This window comes from Bufo gargarizans, chromosome 1 (assembly GCF_014858855.1).
Source record: "Bufo gargarizans isolate SCDJY-AF-19 chromosome 1, ASM1485885v1, whole genome shotgun sequence".
Lineage (NCBI taxonomy): Eukaryota > Metazoa > Chordata > Amphibia > Anura > Bufonidae > Bufo > Bufo gargarizans.
The window spans coordinates 630,223,276-630,239,940 of record NC_058080.1 but is presented as its reverse complement, the minus strand read 5'-3'; the positions used below and the strand labels follow the sequence as shown (position 1 = coordinate 630,239,940).

Genomic DNA, 16,665 nt, shown 5'->3' with positions numbered 1-16,665 from the left:
TGGTATACTAGGTGGTTTACAGTATAATAAACTCCTATTAGTAATTTATTATTGTTTTTGCCTCCACGTATTTCTACCCACAGTGACTCCACATGTTCATGTCCCTCACATATCTTCCCGGAGTGTGGGCTTTAGACAGGACTTTACGTAAAGACAAACCCCTCCCCCTCTCCGGTTCTGGCGATCCTTTCTAAACAGACTGTAACCCTGTACATTAACCGCCCAGTCATAGTTATCATCCAGCCATGTCTCGGTTATTCCCACTATGTCATAGTCCTCCTCACACATCACTAATTCCAGTTCCCCAGTTTTATTAGTCTTGGATTTTTAGGCTGCATAGACATATAGATACCAGACATATACCTAACTTACTCCTACATCCAGGATAGGTACTGTAAGGGGGTTGTACACCCTTTTATGTGGTCTGAGGGGTTCTCAGCTATAAGTTATACCAACTAAAGGATAAAATCCAATCAAGAAGAAAAAAATACCAACGAAAGGATAAAATTCTATCGAGAAGGAAAAATAATTCCAGCAGAAGGATAAAATCCAATCAAGAAGGAAAATACCAACAAAAGGATAAAATCCTATCAAGAATGAAAAATAATGAAAATGTATAATAAATACATTTTCAGAGTATCAGGCTTATGTAATATTTGAATGACTGATATATATATTTTTTACATGGACTGGATTGTTCAGAGCTCACATTGCTATTTTGGTTTTCACATGTGCTCATTTTTAGATGTGGTGATACAGTGTGATGTTTGCAATAGACACAACAGTATAAAAATTATCCAGTTTTTCAAAAATGGCTAGTGTCCCATAAACAGAATTAAAGGGAGTCTGTCACCAGCAATCGTCTTATGCACATAAGAGCATTTACAAATAGGTTTAGTTCACCTGAATCTAATGTTTTTTTCTTGATCCAAAACTCTGTTCCTGAGATATTTCACTGCGTCTTAATATGCCAATTGGTCGTTTGATGCAACAAGGGCATCACTGCTGCTCTCATTGCACCCAAACTCTACTCCATGCACCGTGGTGCATGCGCAAGAATACAGGGTCAGGTGAGATTACATCACTACTGTCCCTGTTCATAGTAGAGAGAGAGGGGGAGGGGGGCTGGCTACAGAAAGGAGTGGAGCTTGGGTGCAAAGAGAGCAAAGGTGGTGCCCTAATTGCACCAAAGGCCTATTTTGCATATTTAATGAATTAGTGAAAAATCTCAGGAACAGAGTCACCAATCAATAAAAGAAAAAGGAATTTAAAGGAGTACTACCATAAAAAAAATTATCACATATTTATTAGCCTGTTTTTCTGGCCAGAGAATTGGTGGGTGTGTTACTCAATTAGAGCATCATACAATGAAATAATTTCTATTGTTCTGTGAGCATCTTTATCTAGGTCTTTTAAGATGGCTATCATACGGTTGTCCTAATTCTACACTTATAATGAGGATAACCCTTCAAATAGCATCGTCCCCTCACAGCAGTAGTAAACTAACTTGGATTAGCTATCTTATTATTCCATGAATAATATAAAAAATAAAAATCAGGCATCATATAGTACATGACACTACCTTTCTAACAAAGCTAGAACCAACCTTGTACCTTACATGGGTCCAGAGATCTCCCCATTCATTGCTCTGCTAGATTTATATCAAGCTGGAAGCTCAAGGGGAGTGTCTTTTCTGCTGCAGCTGAGGAGGCGTGTCTTGGCTCTTCCTATCACAGCTCAGGAGGCAGCTGAAGGATAAAACTGAGCATGTGCGGCCATCTCAGTGAGCAGGACAAAGAAATAAGAAATTAAGTGGCACTATACAGATACATTTTATTGAATAACGCAGTACCTATAATACATTTTTAATTACATGCAATTACAACAGTATTCAGATCCCATGCTGGTGTGAATTCTGTAGAATATAATATTTTTTGCAGGACAACCTCTCTAAGACGCTGTATAAATTCGTACAGACTGCTACAAAAAAAAAATGTATTTTCTATTTCATTGTCAATGGCGAAGTGAGCAGACCAGGTAAAAAATAAAACATTTAGTAGACCCCTATATAGAACAATTCACACAAAATGCCTATCGCCCAATACCAACAAGGTTATAGCCCATAGTCAAATAAATGGATATTGGAAGCTGTTTACACTTAGCTGGTATTGCAGGGAGGTCCTAAATATCTTAGTCCCCGGCGATTCCTGCAGCAGGTACAATGTAGACCCTTCAAGATGTATATCCTTCCATTCTACGCTGTAAAAAGAACCACCTCCAGAACTCCAGATAGTGAAGACTGCACAAGGTTAGTTTGTAGTCTGTTGTCATCTAGATGAATAAGCCTTCAAAGAAGATTTGATCAGAAGACAATAAGATTTAGGTATACGTTAACAGTTGATATGAAAATACCCTTTAAGTTGAAAATTAGCATTCTTATCATAAATGAAACATATTCCATGCTGTTACACACATTTCTCCTCAGTTCTACTTCTCATTCCCCTTAATATTGTCTTTACTGGGCAGTACTAAGCCCTTCCATTAGGTGGTCAGAAAGAGGGGCTGCAATGAATATCCCAGTGATACTTGCTTCTGCTTGTATATTTACTGGCAGAAATGCAAAATCCTTAGCAAACAGTCATTAGAAGCTTTTTTTTATCTAATAGTTATTACCAGGAACAAAAGCAATTGGACATTCACCGGATAGACAGACTCTAATGTTCACCCAAACCCCTAGAGTGTGTCTGGGCAGCAAGGACTTCAGAAAACAGATAAATAGGATGTGTTTCTAGCTACGGTGCATGCCCGGAAGCCATCCTATTTACCTCGACTGAGCAGCAGAGGTGGCCGGGAGCTACTGTACGTGCTCTGCAAGTACATGTTCCTGAGAACCTGGCCAAGCTGAAAAGAATCAATCAGATTACTGAGATGACACTACCTATTTAATTTACTAAACATCTCTCCTCCAGAAGGAATTAAACGGTCTCTCTAGTGCCCACTATAGGTAGCCACCCTCTATCAAAGTCAGCGTTCGACCTATTATAGAGGACATCAGCCTGACTTGGACATCAGCCAAACCAGACACATCTATTTGTAGACAGCATCGTTTCAAAGATTCTGCTTCTCATTAGTACAGAGTAGGGTTCTGGTAGGACTGGAAGATACAGATCCTCCTTGTTGCGATCCAGCTGGTGTAGGGTGTTTTATAGGCAATACTTCCTGGGAAGAAATATGCAAAATGGGTTTCCTCCAGATGGAAGAAAACTGTGTCTCTAGTGTCTCCTATAGGTAGCTACCCTGTAAGCCAATAGCCAACCCATTATTAAGTCTTGAAAGAAGATCAGGGATATACTACCGTGTACTGATGATTTCATTTTAGATACCTTGGAACAATATAATAGGTTTATTATGGTGGATATCACAAGCCTCGTCAAAATGTTACTCTTTGCACAAGTAAAAAGGAATTTAGATTGCTGTGTAGTAGAATCTTAAGTATTCTGCACACGTACGTTCAGCCATCAGCAACTATATTGAATTTGGATGTGATTTGGTGCACTATACTGTAAGTGTACATAGCCCTTAGTGTCTGAATCATTTTCTGTTGTTCTGCACTGTTTGATTCAGTCGGCAGAGCTGTTCTACTTTAATTGCCAGAAAACAATACAACTTAAGACATTCTTCTGAGATGTAAGCTATAATGATGCTGTGTTCCATGTCATCATCATCGCTGATGTGTTTCAGGTAGAGGAAAGTGTTTTCCTTAATTATAATTTACTTATGGAGGTGCACTAATAACTGTCGTAATTATTTTCTGAGATGAGATTACCTCACCTGAGGGACACCTCGTCTCCATCTGTGCATGGAATTTCTGCTTCAAATAATTGGAAAGTTACAGATTGTTTGCAAACATGACATAGTCTATTAAGGTCAAGTTTTCAGGTTAGCGGTCACCGCATTAAAACAAGTTTTTTTTTTTAGCTTCTATTAAAATCTCATCATGCTATCTTACCATGACTTTCCAAGACTGGTTTGTATTATATGAATTCATTTGCTGTGGGACCAATATGCTGTATATTCACCTAAGCAGACTGTATATGGTTCTTTATTATACCATTTATATTAATTGCAGCTCTCAGTATTTTGTATTATATTACTGCTCTTCAAATTATAACTGTTTTTATTTAGCGGTAAAATAAATGCCACTGCATCTATCTGTCCATAGGCAGTTTTGCTGCCAGTGTTGGTGGTGAAATGCATTTGTGCAAAATAATGGTTGTTTAGCCGTAAGGGCTAGTGATAGCCAGGGTAGGGATGCGTACGAGGACCGGACCAGGGGTTGCCCTTTTTAGGGTGGGTTATCTGCCATTATCCGGTGCAGGGTTTAGTGAACACCACTACTGAGCTATCCATTAGGATGGAATAGGACAATCCCGTTTCCTCCTGAAGCATCTTTTCTTAACTATCCATATTTTACTATTTATATTGAGTTGTATGAAAGATTTTTCCTTGCTTTAAATACACATGTTCCAAAGTAACATCAAATAGATGGTTGACTGATTCCTCAAAGACAGTTGCGTAAAGGGGTTGTCCTGGTTTAATCTTTTTGCTAATATAATATGTGAGGGAACCTGGGAGCTAGTATTCAATTTCCCTGTAGTATCACCACAGATGAAAAGAAGCATTACATGATGCCCATTGAAATCCATTGACTGACCATATAACGCATGGCCGTGCAGGTTCATCTGATCAAAAAGAGATCTTTTTGTAGCCACTTTTCCTTTAATAGATGAGTGTCTGGATTCGGATCCTCCTCTAAGGTCTAGTTTCCAAAAATATGTTTTCAAAGAGTATACTTTATTACTAGAGTGAGAACGCTAGGTCGCATCCTCCAGTGGTTAGTCACTTTGCTCAGATTGAGCAGCGAACATTACTAAAATAACTTCTGCATCAAGTAGACATTGATATTGACGTTTGGGTATTGGGACTCAGATACTGTGAATTCCAGTACAAGATTTGGGCGATATGTAGATGTTTCAGCGACCCATCGCCAAAATAAAGTAAGGTGTTGATTTTTAGATACAGTATCTAAAGGCGCCCATTATTTAGATGCAAGTCAACAGAATATACCAACTTTGTTTGGTACAGCTGACTATTGGGGGTGGCCTGATTCTGTCCCAACAGCAGATGCATGTTGCATTTTAGCACGTCCAGTCCTTTGTCCTCACAGGAGATACCTTGAGAATACCTGCATGATCAGCTGGGATAGAGTTGAGAGAAACGCCTTGTGTCTGAGCAGGTGTTTAATGGAAAGCTATCCAAGATGTATGGGCACCCTTAGGATGAATACCAGCATTAGAAATGGACGTGACTGGTTCTGTCATGATCAGGCAGACATTTTAAATAAGATTTGTCTTTGGAAAGGGTCTTTCTTTTTTGCCGGTTGTAAAAATAACTTATTAACAGTTTTCTCTGTGTTAATTGCTTTCTTTTCACTTTGAGAAGGTAATTATTGCCAGCATATGTTTTATTTGACTTTGGACAAGTGTGTGTTTAGTCTAGCCAGTTTAATGTGATACTTCATTAGGCTCATAAGATTTGTATGGAAGCTTAGAATTTTTTTTTTTTACAAAATGTTATGTTATTTATTAAAGCGTCCTTTTGTGTGGGAGCAGGATTGGGGTTTCTGCTGTTTTCCCTAGCAGAGCATATGGTTTCCATAGGGGCATAGGGATCAATCCCAGGTAGTACTTTATTGCTCAGTACATCATATCCACCTATCTGTTACTTTCTGTACTAATCTACTTTCTAATCTTCATTGAGAGTCAGTATTATTACTACTTTGCATATGTTAATAATATAAAAGTGATGAAGGGATTGTCCCACGAAAATTATTCTACATTTTGCATAGCAGCACTTGGATTTAATTGCTTTTGTAATTACATTTAATTACAAATTTAGTATAGCCAAATACAAATTTAGTATAGTTATTCCATAAAAATTTGTCTGTGTATAGCTCCATCTGCTGTTTTGTTCTTTTACTTATTTTCTGTCCACCTCAGTATCATCACTGAGGTGGATGCACATGCTCAGTTCCATCCTTCTACTGCCACCAGCCATATCTACTGTTAGAGGCTGTTAGGACATGCCACTAAAGGACATGCCACTAAACTCTGATCAGGAGAGAGATGCTGCAGAAAGAATACAAACCCCATCAGAAATGACATGCCCCTGAGATATCAGCTTGAAATCTAGCAGAGCAGTAAATGAAAAGATCTCTAGATCCATGTGAGGGACAGGCTTGATTCTCTGTTTGTTTAAAAGAGATGGTCATGAACTACATGGTGTTTGATTTTCATTTTTTACATTAGAGATAACCCCTATAAGACTTAGAGATATATATTTTGGTGTGCAGACCTACAAAACCAATAAGAGGGTTACAACAGAAATCCCATTGCAAAGTGCACAAATGATATCAGAAATTCCTACAAATGATGTTCTTCCTTCTTGTCAAGCATTTATGTCCCTATTTCTGTTTATTATGCCAAAATATCTGTAACAGCATTAAAACAGGAATATACCAGTACCATCAGGGAATCTCTCATCGGGTATCCAGAGGCAGCACGAAATCCCGAAAGGGTCCCCCACGGCCGAGAGCTGTGTTTTACATAGAAACATAGGGGCAGATTTACTAATGCAAATGCCCAGAATTCTGACTCCAACTGAGCCAGCATTCTGGCGCACAGGCCTTGCACCACATTTATTAGGTGTCGCCAAATGAGGGGGAGGGAAGGGAAGGGAATGGTTTCGTGACAGAAGGGGTATGGCTTAAGATGCACCAAAATTCTAGCGCTTCCTCCTTTTGTGCAATAGTCAATGGACTAAACATATAAAAACATGGATTTCTTCATGTGTCTCTATTGTATCAGTTAAAAAAATGGAAATATCATGTGAATAGTACTGGAAAAATCTCAAAAGAGAGCCAAGGACAGGCCAATTATTTGGCTTAGGGATGCCAGACAGAGCCATCTGCTTCTATTTACATATTGGATGCACTTGCGGCCCCAGAAATTGTTATTCATTTAATGTTGTTTATGAAGTATGGCTATATAATATAATACATTGACATTTTTGTGTCCACTGTGATCTGTCTTAATCTCTTTTTCTTTTCTATTTTTATCTGTTATGTTTTTCCTTGCACAGGTGATTTCTATTCCGTCCTTTCCAAACTCCTAGGAGAAAGGGAAGATGTTGTTCATGTCCACAAATATAACCCCACTGATATTATAGGGTCTGATCTCGTAGCGGAGATCTCTAATGTGGTACAAAAGAAAGACCCTGGCTGGTACATATCCAGACAAGTCTTAGCACATGACGAGAGGCCTGATGCCATTCTGGTCAGAGATCGAATTCACAAATTCCACAAGTTAGAATCCACACTGAGACCACCGGGCAATATGCTGTCCCTGGTGCAGCCAGCTAGACGTCATCAAGTGGACAACTGGCATCCAGGAGGTTGGTTGGGAAACGCTCTCCAGTAGCTATGCATATATGCTTGCTCCACATTAGCCTGAAGGGAAGTCTGGTGATAATCCAGAAAACCTCTATTGTTCCTAATTAAAAAAAACTGTGTGGCCTACCTAGTGTATAAAATGAGACCTTTTTGAGGTCTCCAACATGGTGATGTCCACAACCAGAGTCTGAGGCTAGGGCTACATTGCAACTTTGATCGGTCAACACAAAGATCACAGTTTTGCATTGCAATATCTAATATAAAATAAACATGCTGCCCTTTGGTCACAAGTTGGATCCGACTTTGCCAGCATAGACTTTAATCTACGTTGAGTGCAACTGCAACTCATTAGTAACATGACTGCTAGCAAGCATAAATGCAATGACCAAGCCATCTATAAAATCATATTCTAGAGACAACGTCATATAGTTTAAAATAAAGCTGAACCCCAACTGTGAACCGCTCAGCAGTCTCCTGACTAGACACCTTTACCTATGGCTATAATTTGCAAACTGAACTGTAGTCAGCCAATTCCGGCATCGAAGAGATTGCACCGAAAGATCTAAGATCAAAAGCAAAAACGGCGTGAAGAGTTGCTAAAGTTCCTGCCGTATTAATTGGCCTTTTCATCTTCAGCCCCGTGTCCACAGTGCAGGCTCAAAATCCTGACTCATTCCCTTCAGGTTTCTATGGCAGCAAACCTTGACGGCATTGCTTTTGTTTTAATTCGTGTTGTGGTCTCTACGATATTGATTGTGTTTAGTCTTTCTTGCTAATGTGGAAAGCCAGATAATAGTATGGCATGTGGCGATTATCCTTTTAAAAGTAAGCAATATGTATGCATGGCAGACATCTGTGCGTGGGCTGCTCTGCAGGCTGTCTTCACATCTCTGGCTGCCAAGTCGATGTTTCCAAATACATCTTTCCGTCTCATATTAATCATTCACTACATTCTTCTCTTCCTTTTTTTTGTGTGTGTGTGTATTTAGAGCTTGTATTGCATGGTGCTTCTGTTGGAGACCAAAGAAAAAAAATCAATTATCTCTATGGCATCATTGTTAATACATCAAGTTGATGTTGCAATATCTTAATGAATAGAACTCATTATTATTGACTTTACAGTTTGTTTTGTTGAGCCGTTTGTTTTGTTTAAGATTAATGATATAACCGTTATCTATCCCTTGTTTCTGTATTTTTGTAAGATTTTTCTTATTATCTGTGTATTTGGCTTTGCTTTCTATTATAGCACCATGAAGGAACCAATTTGGGATTCTACATCCTATACTTTTACAAAGTACAGTGTTTTTATATCAATGACCTATCTTTAGGATTGGTCATGAATTTCAGATCAACGTGTTCCGGCTCCATGAACCCCCACTGATCAGCTAATTGGAGAGAAGACAACGGAAACCCAGCTTCATGCACTGTGTAGTGGCCATGTCTGTCTGATTCAGTTGTATAGGACTGAGCTGCAGTAACCCTGGCATGGCCCACTACACGGTGTACGGAGCTGTGCCTGGTTCTGGAGAGCTGTGTACTCTGCAATAAACCTATCAGCAGAGATACCAGGTTTCAAACCCATACCTATCTGATATTGATAGGTCATCAGGATTAATGTCCTGGAAAACCCCCTTTAATGGAACTATATGTTACATAACGTCACGAAAAACGAATGTTACTGTATTCAGAAAGGGTATTTAATTGCCATGTATCTGGTGCAGTATTTTGAACCACTCAGCCAGATATTGGACATTTTAAACGGACGTTTATTTTACTGATGCCTTTCTGAGAAACGGACGTTAAAAATGGACCCATTCAATTGTTTAGGGGCAGTCTGTTGAAAAACGGACAAGATAGAACATGTTGTAATTTTTTTACGTCCATTTTTCACTGACGGTCAAAAAAAATTGCCGTGTGAATAACCCCATAGACTACCATTGGTCTTAAAACAGACTTGTGATGGCCGTTAAAAAAAAAAATGTACATCGCATGTCCGTGTGCATGTAGCCTAAGGGAATTTGAATTCTGTTTCAGACTGGAGAAAAAAAATTCTGCATCAACAAACGGAAATTTGTAAATGGATAGTCGGACCGTTTCTCAGTTCCACTTAACATCATTTGTTGTCTTTAACAAAAAAACAATGTTCACACAATCCGTTCTCTGGATGGATTATTAGTGACAGGTCCACTTTAAGGGTCCATTCACACGTCCGCAAATCGGATCCGCATCCGTTCCGGCCCCATTCATTTTCAATGGGGCCGGAATGTGCTGTCCGCATCCACATTTGCGGATCCGCACTTCCGCATCCGTGCTTCCGTTTCCGCAAAAAAATAGAACATGTCCTATTCTTGTCCGCAATTGCGGACAAGAACAGGCATATTCTATTAGTGCCGGCAATGTGCAGTCCGCAAAATGCGGAACGCAAATTGCCGCTTTCCGTGTTTTGCGGATCCGTGGCTCCGTGTATCCGCAAAACACATTGCGGACGTGTGAATGGAGCCTAAGACTGAATTTCCCAAACTTTTAATTGAGTTTGTAATAGGAAAAATAAACAATAAAACCTAAAAAGAAAGTATAAACTGGAAGAACAGAGTGCAGGACACAAAAAGTAATTAGGAGATATCTGGGGAGTGTATTCACGTGACAAGAAAATAACTGGTGAGAATGGCAAGTATATATTCTAAAAGATCTCTGGAGTTATGTCAAGTAGTATTTATATATGACAATAAGATTCTATGACCCTGTATTGGACAACTGGAAATGAAAGAGTAGGTTATTTTCACCTTGCAGAAGTCTTGGCTGCCTTGTATTCATCTATGTGCCTTGTTGTTATGTCTAGGAAATTTGTCATCCATTAAAAAGGCACTAGGAAACTGTTTGAAAGGGATAGACAACTATAAAGATCTTTAGTTACCAGGCAAGCCTGCCAGATATGTTGTGGCCTTGTGCTAAAATTAAAAACAAAAAGCTAAAAGGTTGCCTGGTTATAAGTATTCAGTGAGGATCATCAATAATCTAATTATTATTGTAGAACTGATCTGAGAGAGCTTGCACTTGATGGACATGGTCAGTATTGGACTGGAGTCCCTTAGGTCTACCACAGAAAATGATTCTCGGGGCTCAACCTCTATATTTTCTAGAATACGTTTTGAATGAATGAATTAGACCCTAGTGGCAAGTGATTGGCGCCAAAGGCAGCCAAATAGTTTTTTCCCCCCTAAATAGTTGGGACCCACTATTGTATTAGAGTCTGAGCTCACAGATGATCCTCTGGTACTCTGGTGTGCCAGTCTGACCCTGGATATGTTTGTTTTTGTTTTTGCTCCCTGGGGCAGGGATGATAGTTGTTGGGTGGGAACTAAAGCGAGCGCTCACTGGACCCCATAACCTACAGCAATCATAGCTGCTTACACACAGTATCCAAAAGGCTGTCCAAAGAAAGAAATTTGTCGGTAGAGCTGTCTTTTTTTTTTTTTTTCTCTCCTCCTCTAATCCCATAAATTGCATGTCCCCCTTAGGCTTATTTCACACTAGCATTCTGGAGATCCAGCAAGCTCCAACAGCTTGCTGGGTCTCTTTGGAACTAGCATTGCTGGAAGCTACATGAATGCCCTCCACCCCATGGGGACCGGCAGAGATCAAGCCGGAACCCATCAAATATGTCAAGAATGCTAGAATGCAGGGAATAGTAGTGTGAAACTAGCCGTAGGTGGCCTCCTACTTTGCAAACCCCTTGTCCCAGTCCGCAGGTAACGTATTTTAGCTGGTAGGGATGTGGCTGTCTGCTGCCCCACCACTGTTCAGTCTATACACCATGTTATGGTTCCATCTAGGACAAGGGATTGCTTGAGCACTTTATTTCCGAATGCTGCTATGGAAGTGGCTGCTTTTAGTGTAATTATCTCTAGTGCATTACACAATATGATTTATGAACTGTCAGATATATTTTTCTACCATGTTGTCCTGCATTGAATGCCAGCAAACTACAGAATATGAGAAGCAGAAAGAGCAGTCTCATTTCCTCTAGATTCTACAGTGACTAATATAACATAAATGGATGAAAATATTTGTTCCCGCACCAGATAAATTCTTACTGCAGGACAAGCCGTTTGTTGGGATTCCTTACGGGCACGTGTTTTAAGTCTACAGTTTACTTTCCAATTTTAACAGTAAATTTCTAGGGACACGGGGAGGTTTCCTTCACAACAGTTCTATGTACTCTATGTATACTGTATCTGATAGGCGCAAGCAGCAATGTGGGTGCTGTTGTGCATATGCGGTGCATTAAGGAATTGTAGAAATTGGATTTTTGGGGGACTTGCACCATTTGATTTTTCACCACATGCCTAATGATTTCCAAGGTACAAATTATTTTTGACTGTGACACAAACAATAATTAAGAAAAAAAAGAAAAAAAAAAAAAAGAAATTGAATGTTTATTGAAAGTCAGTACTTTCTGGGGTCATGTTTTGCTGCAATTACAGATGCCAGTCTCTTGAGCTTGTCTCTACTAGCTTAGAACATCTACACAGTGCCCATTCTTGCATTCAAAACATTTCCAACTCATTTAAAGGAATTTTCCAAGATTATTTTTTTTATTTTTATTTTTATTTTATTTTTTTATACTGATGAGCTATCCTCTGGACAGGTCATCAGTATCTGATCGGTGGGGGTTCCAAGACCCCTGTCAATCAGCCGTTGGAGAAGGGATTGGTGCTTGCAGTAGCGTTGCGGCCTTCTCACAGCTTTCCCTAGGCAATGTGATGTCATGTTCATTGGTCACATGACCTGGGCACAGCTCAGCCCCATTGAAGTGAATGGAGCCGAGTTGTGATACTAAACAAAGCCTCTGTACGGCACTGTGCTTTGGTGAGCAGAGAGAAGGCCGCGGCTTTACTACGAGCACTGGTGTCTTCTCAAAGAGCTGATCGGCGGGTGTTGGACCCCCACCGATCAGATACTGATGACCTATCCAGAGGATAGATCAGGTGTACAGTGGTCATCAAATCCTGACACTGATTCTCTATGTGACTGAGATTGGCTTTGACTAAGCCATTCTAATATATAAATTGAGTCCATCATGTCTACAATCAAATTAAATATACCACCAGTTAAAATTACTCCTAAATTTAACCATTTTTTTGTGAAAATTCAGTCCTGTAAGAGAAATACTTCTCATTATGTTACCCAAATAAAGATTGTAGGTGCAGCATGGGTGTGGTTGCTCAGTTTGGTGCACCATTGCTCCTCTATAAACCTGCACAGCATCTCCCCTTTGGCTTAATTGACAGTTCCTGAAAATTCTGACCCAGTAGCAATGGCTCAGGGGAAGACCGGTGCACCATATGGTGTAGGCCCACCCCCTGAAAACCTTATTGGCACAAAATTTAAATAAAGCATTTCTCAGGATTAGAGGACAAGATTTTCACAAAAAAAAAAGCAAGTGTATGTTTCTGAGCATCTATCCTACATTGTGGAGTGCAGGATCCTAAAAATAGTACTGTGTAAACCCCATCTAGTCTACTACAGAGCATAACAGTGTCAACTTTTCCTGAGTCTTCCCTTCAGTCTCCATGCTCCCATTGCGCTCCATTGTTTACAGAACGTCCAGGTTGTGGGCATAAATGAGCTGCAGCCACAACATTTCCCATAGTTCTGTGCGCTGCAAGATCAGGCAACAATGTGTAAACGTCCACTACACTTTTCCCTGCGTGGAAAACGCCACCCATTCCAAGATCACATGGATCTGACATCATGACCATTTTGGTGTGGATTCTGAGGGCACATTCACATGACCACTTCCCCGATCTCCAGAGCGAGACAGAAAAAGTAGCGCAAGTACATTAGTAAGGGTGGGTTCACATCACGTTTGTGCCATAAATTTAACTTCTACAAAAAAAAAAGTATACGTTAACGGATGCCTCAGACTGATGCCATACAGTTGCATTTGTCTCCATAGAGTTCCATTGGAAAAAAAAAAAAAAGTATAAGTTAATATTTTTATTTATTTATAACAACATATCCGTTATACGGATGGGAAACCACCCTAAGTTGCAGTACCTGGCAGGGAAAGCACAGGTAAAGGAAAAAAATGTATACCCGGATAACCCCTTCAACTGATTTTGGAGGTGATAGACTCCCTTTAACTGTTTCTACTTAAACCACTATGTAGCTTTAGCAGTATGAGTCCTTGTCCTACTAGAACATGAACCTCCACCCCAGTCTTAATATTTTTCTTTCAATTCTGATCAGGTTTTCCTTCCTTGCAGATGAAAAGCATCCCCACAACATGATGCTGAAACCACCATCCTTCACTGGGAATGGTGTTCTTGGAGTGAAAGTTTTGGGTTAGGGCCACATATAGTATTTCCCATGATGGCCAAAAAGTTATCAAATCAGCTCTCTGCAGTGGGCTGCGTGCTCTATGTACATGCTATAGAAGCCAAAGAGAACACCATTTTTTATTTTATTTTTTAATAAAGCCCCCAAAAAATCCTTTAACACAAAATACATGCAATTAAACAATAATAGTAATAGAAAAAAATGCAAAGGTGTTTGTGTAGCCTTTAAAGAGTCCCCAGGGATAACGATCCATGTTCCAAAAAATGTGACCCATGTGTCAACCCATGTGATTCCATTTATCATTCTGAATCCTGGAATGTATACACTGCCGGAGGTTATCATAAGCTTATCCTTAATTATCATAAGGCTAAATCCTTGAATCGTAATAATTTGATCAACACTAGCAGGAGAAACACTCAATGTAACACTAAGAAGATGCAGGTAACATTTCTTACAACATTTAGCTAAAACTTGCAGAGGCATCGTCCTTAAATATGCATTTCTCTCATGTCAGGGTGATATCCTGAGGGAACATCTGCATCCAGGAGTTAGGGTGGTTCAATCATATCTACAAGTTTAATTGTGGATAAGGTCAGATGTGGCTTTCAGTACAGGGTTCGTTTTTACTAAAGGTAAAGTCTGCACATACAATACATGAATACAGGAGGCAGCACACACAGTGCATGAATACAGGAGGCAGCACACACAGTGCATGAATACAGGAGGCAGCACACACAGTGCCTGAATACAGGAGGCAGCACACACAGTGCCTGAATACAGGAGGCAGCACACAGAGTGCATGAATACAGGAGGCAGCACAAACAGTGCATGAATACAGGAGGCAGCACAAACAGTGCATGAATACAGGAGGCAGCACAAACAGTGCATGAATACAGGAGGCAGCACAAACAGTGCATGAATACAGGAGGCAGCACAAACAGTGCATGAATACAGGAGGCAGCACAAACAGTGCATGAATACAGGAGGCAGCACACACAGTGCCTGAATACAGGAGGCAGCACACACAGTGCCTGAATACAGGAGGCAGCACACACAGTGCCTGAATACAGGAGGCAGCACACAGAGTGCATGAATACAGGAGGCAGCACACAGAGTGCATGAATACAGGAGGCAGCACACAGAGTGCATGAATACAGGAGGCAGCACAAACAGTGCATGAATACAGGAGGCAGCACAAACAGTGCATGAATACAGGAGGCAGCACAAACAGTGCATGAATACAGGAGGCAGCACAAACAGTGCATGAATACAGGAGGCAGCACAAACAGTGCATGAATACAGGAGGCAGCACAAACAGTGCATGAATACAGGAGGCAGCACAAACAGTGCATGAATACAGGAGGCAGCACAAACAGTGCATGAATACAGGAGGCAGCACACACAGTGCATGAATACAGGAGGCAGCACACAGAGTGCATGAATACAGGAGGCAGCACACAGAGTGCATGAATACAGGAGGCAGCACACAGAGTGCATGAATACAGGAGGCAGCACACAGTGCATGAATACAGGAGGCAGCACACAGAGTGCATGAATACAGGAGGCAGCACACAGAGTGTATGAATACAGGAGGCAGCACACACAGTGCATGAATACAGGAGGCAGCACAAACAGTGCATGAATACAGGAGGCAGCACACACAGTGCATGAATACAGGAGGCAGCACACAGAGTGCATGAATACAGGAGGCAGCACACAGTGCATGAATACAGGAGGCAGCATACAGAGTGCATGAATACAGGAGGCAGCACAGAGTGCATGAATACAGGAGGCAGCACAGAGTGCATGAATACAGGAGGCAGCACAGAGTGCATGAATACAGGAGGCAGCACACAGAGTGCATGAATACAGGAGGCAGCACACAGTGCATGAATACAGGAGGCAGCATACAGAGTGCATAAATACAGGAGGCAGCACAGAGTGCATGAATACAGGAGGCAGCACACAGAGTGCATGAATACAGGAGGCAGCACACAGTGCATGAATACAGGAGGCAGCACACAGAGTGCATGAATACAGGAGGCAGCACACAGAGTGCATGAATACAGGAGGCAGCACACAGAGTGCATGAATACAGGAGGCAGCACACAGAGTGCATGAATACAGGAGGCAGCACACACAGAGTGCATGAATACAGGAGGCAGCACAGAGTGCATGAATACAGGAGGCAGCACAGAGTGCATGAATACAGGAGGCAGCACACAGAGTGCATGAATACAGGAGGCAGCACACAGTGCATGAATACAGGAGGCAGCATACAGAGTGCATGAATACAGGAGGCAGCACACACAGTGCATGAATACAGGAGGCAGCACACACAGAGTGCATGAATACAGGAGGCAGCACACACAGTGCATGAATACAACCTCCTCGGTCACTAAGACTCCGTTCACAGTTACGTTTGAATTCCAGTAGCCTGATCTGGCTGAGCTCACTATATCCGGCAGTGCCAGATATGACCGTGTAGTGCTAGCTCCCCATTGACTATAAAGGGATTCGGCATTGATACTGACGCTTTCCCAGCATAAATGTCAGGTTTCAGCCGGACAAACACCATTGCATGCAGTGGTTTTTGTTCTACTAACAGCCCATCGGATCAGGCTAGCCAGATTCACAACGCTACTGTGAACGTAGAAAAGATATAAAATTTATAGCTACATAAGTTGTAACTAATCCCAAGTTGTATGTTTGGTCTCTTGTTGAATTTGTGATATTTATGTTGCCTGCTAATTATCAGATCTCATGACATTATATGCGCTTTTGAGGGATGGGTTACCACTACAAGTGTGCGC

General features: G+C 40.9%; 1 protein-coding gene across 5 annotated transcripts in view; it reads left to right on the top strand.

Annotated features, from left to right (window-relative positions):
- PAM (peptidylglycine alpha-amidating monooxygenase) overlaps nucleotides 1-16,665 on the top strand; it is a 184,601-nt gene that overhangs the window by 135,316 nt on the left and 32,620 nt on the right. For 3 of the 5 annotated variants that reach the window (XM_044275971.1, XM_044275968.1, XM_044275970.1), the window contains exon 15: nucleotides 7,201-7,512. The exons of the other annotated variants lie outside the window; for them this stretch is intronic. In XM_044275971.1, the coding sequence (XP_044131906.1) occupies nucleotides 7,201-7,512 (312 nt within the window). The remainder of the gene's footprint in view (nucleotides 1-7,200; nucleotides 7,513-16,665) is intronic. 5 annotated transcript variants of the gene reach the window in all.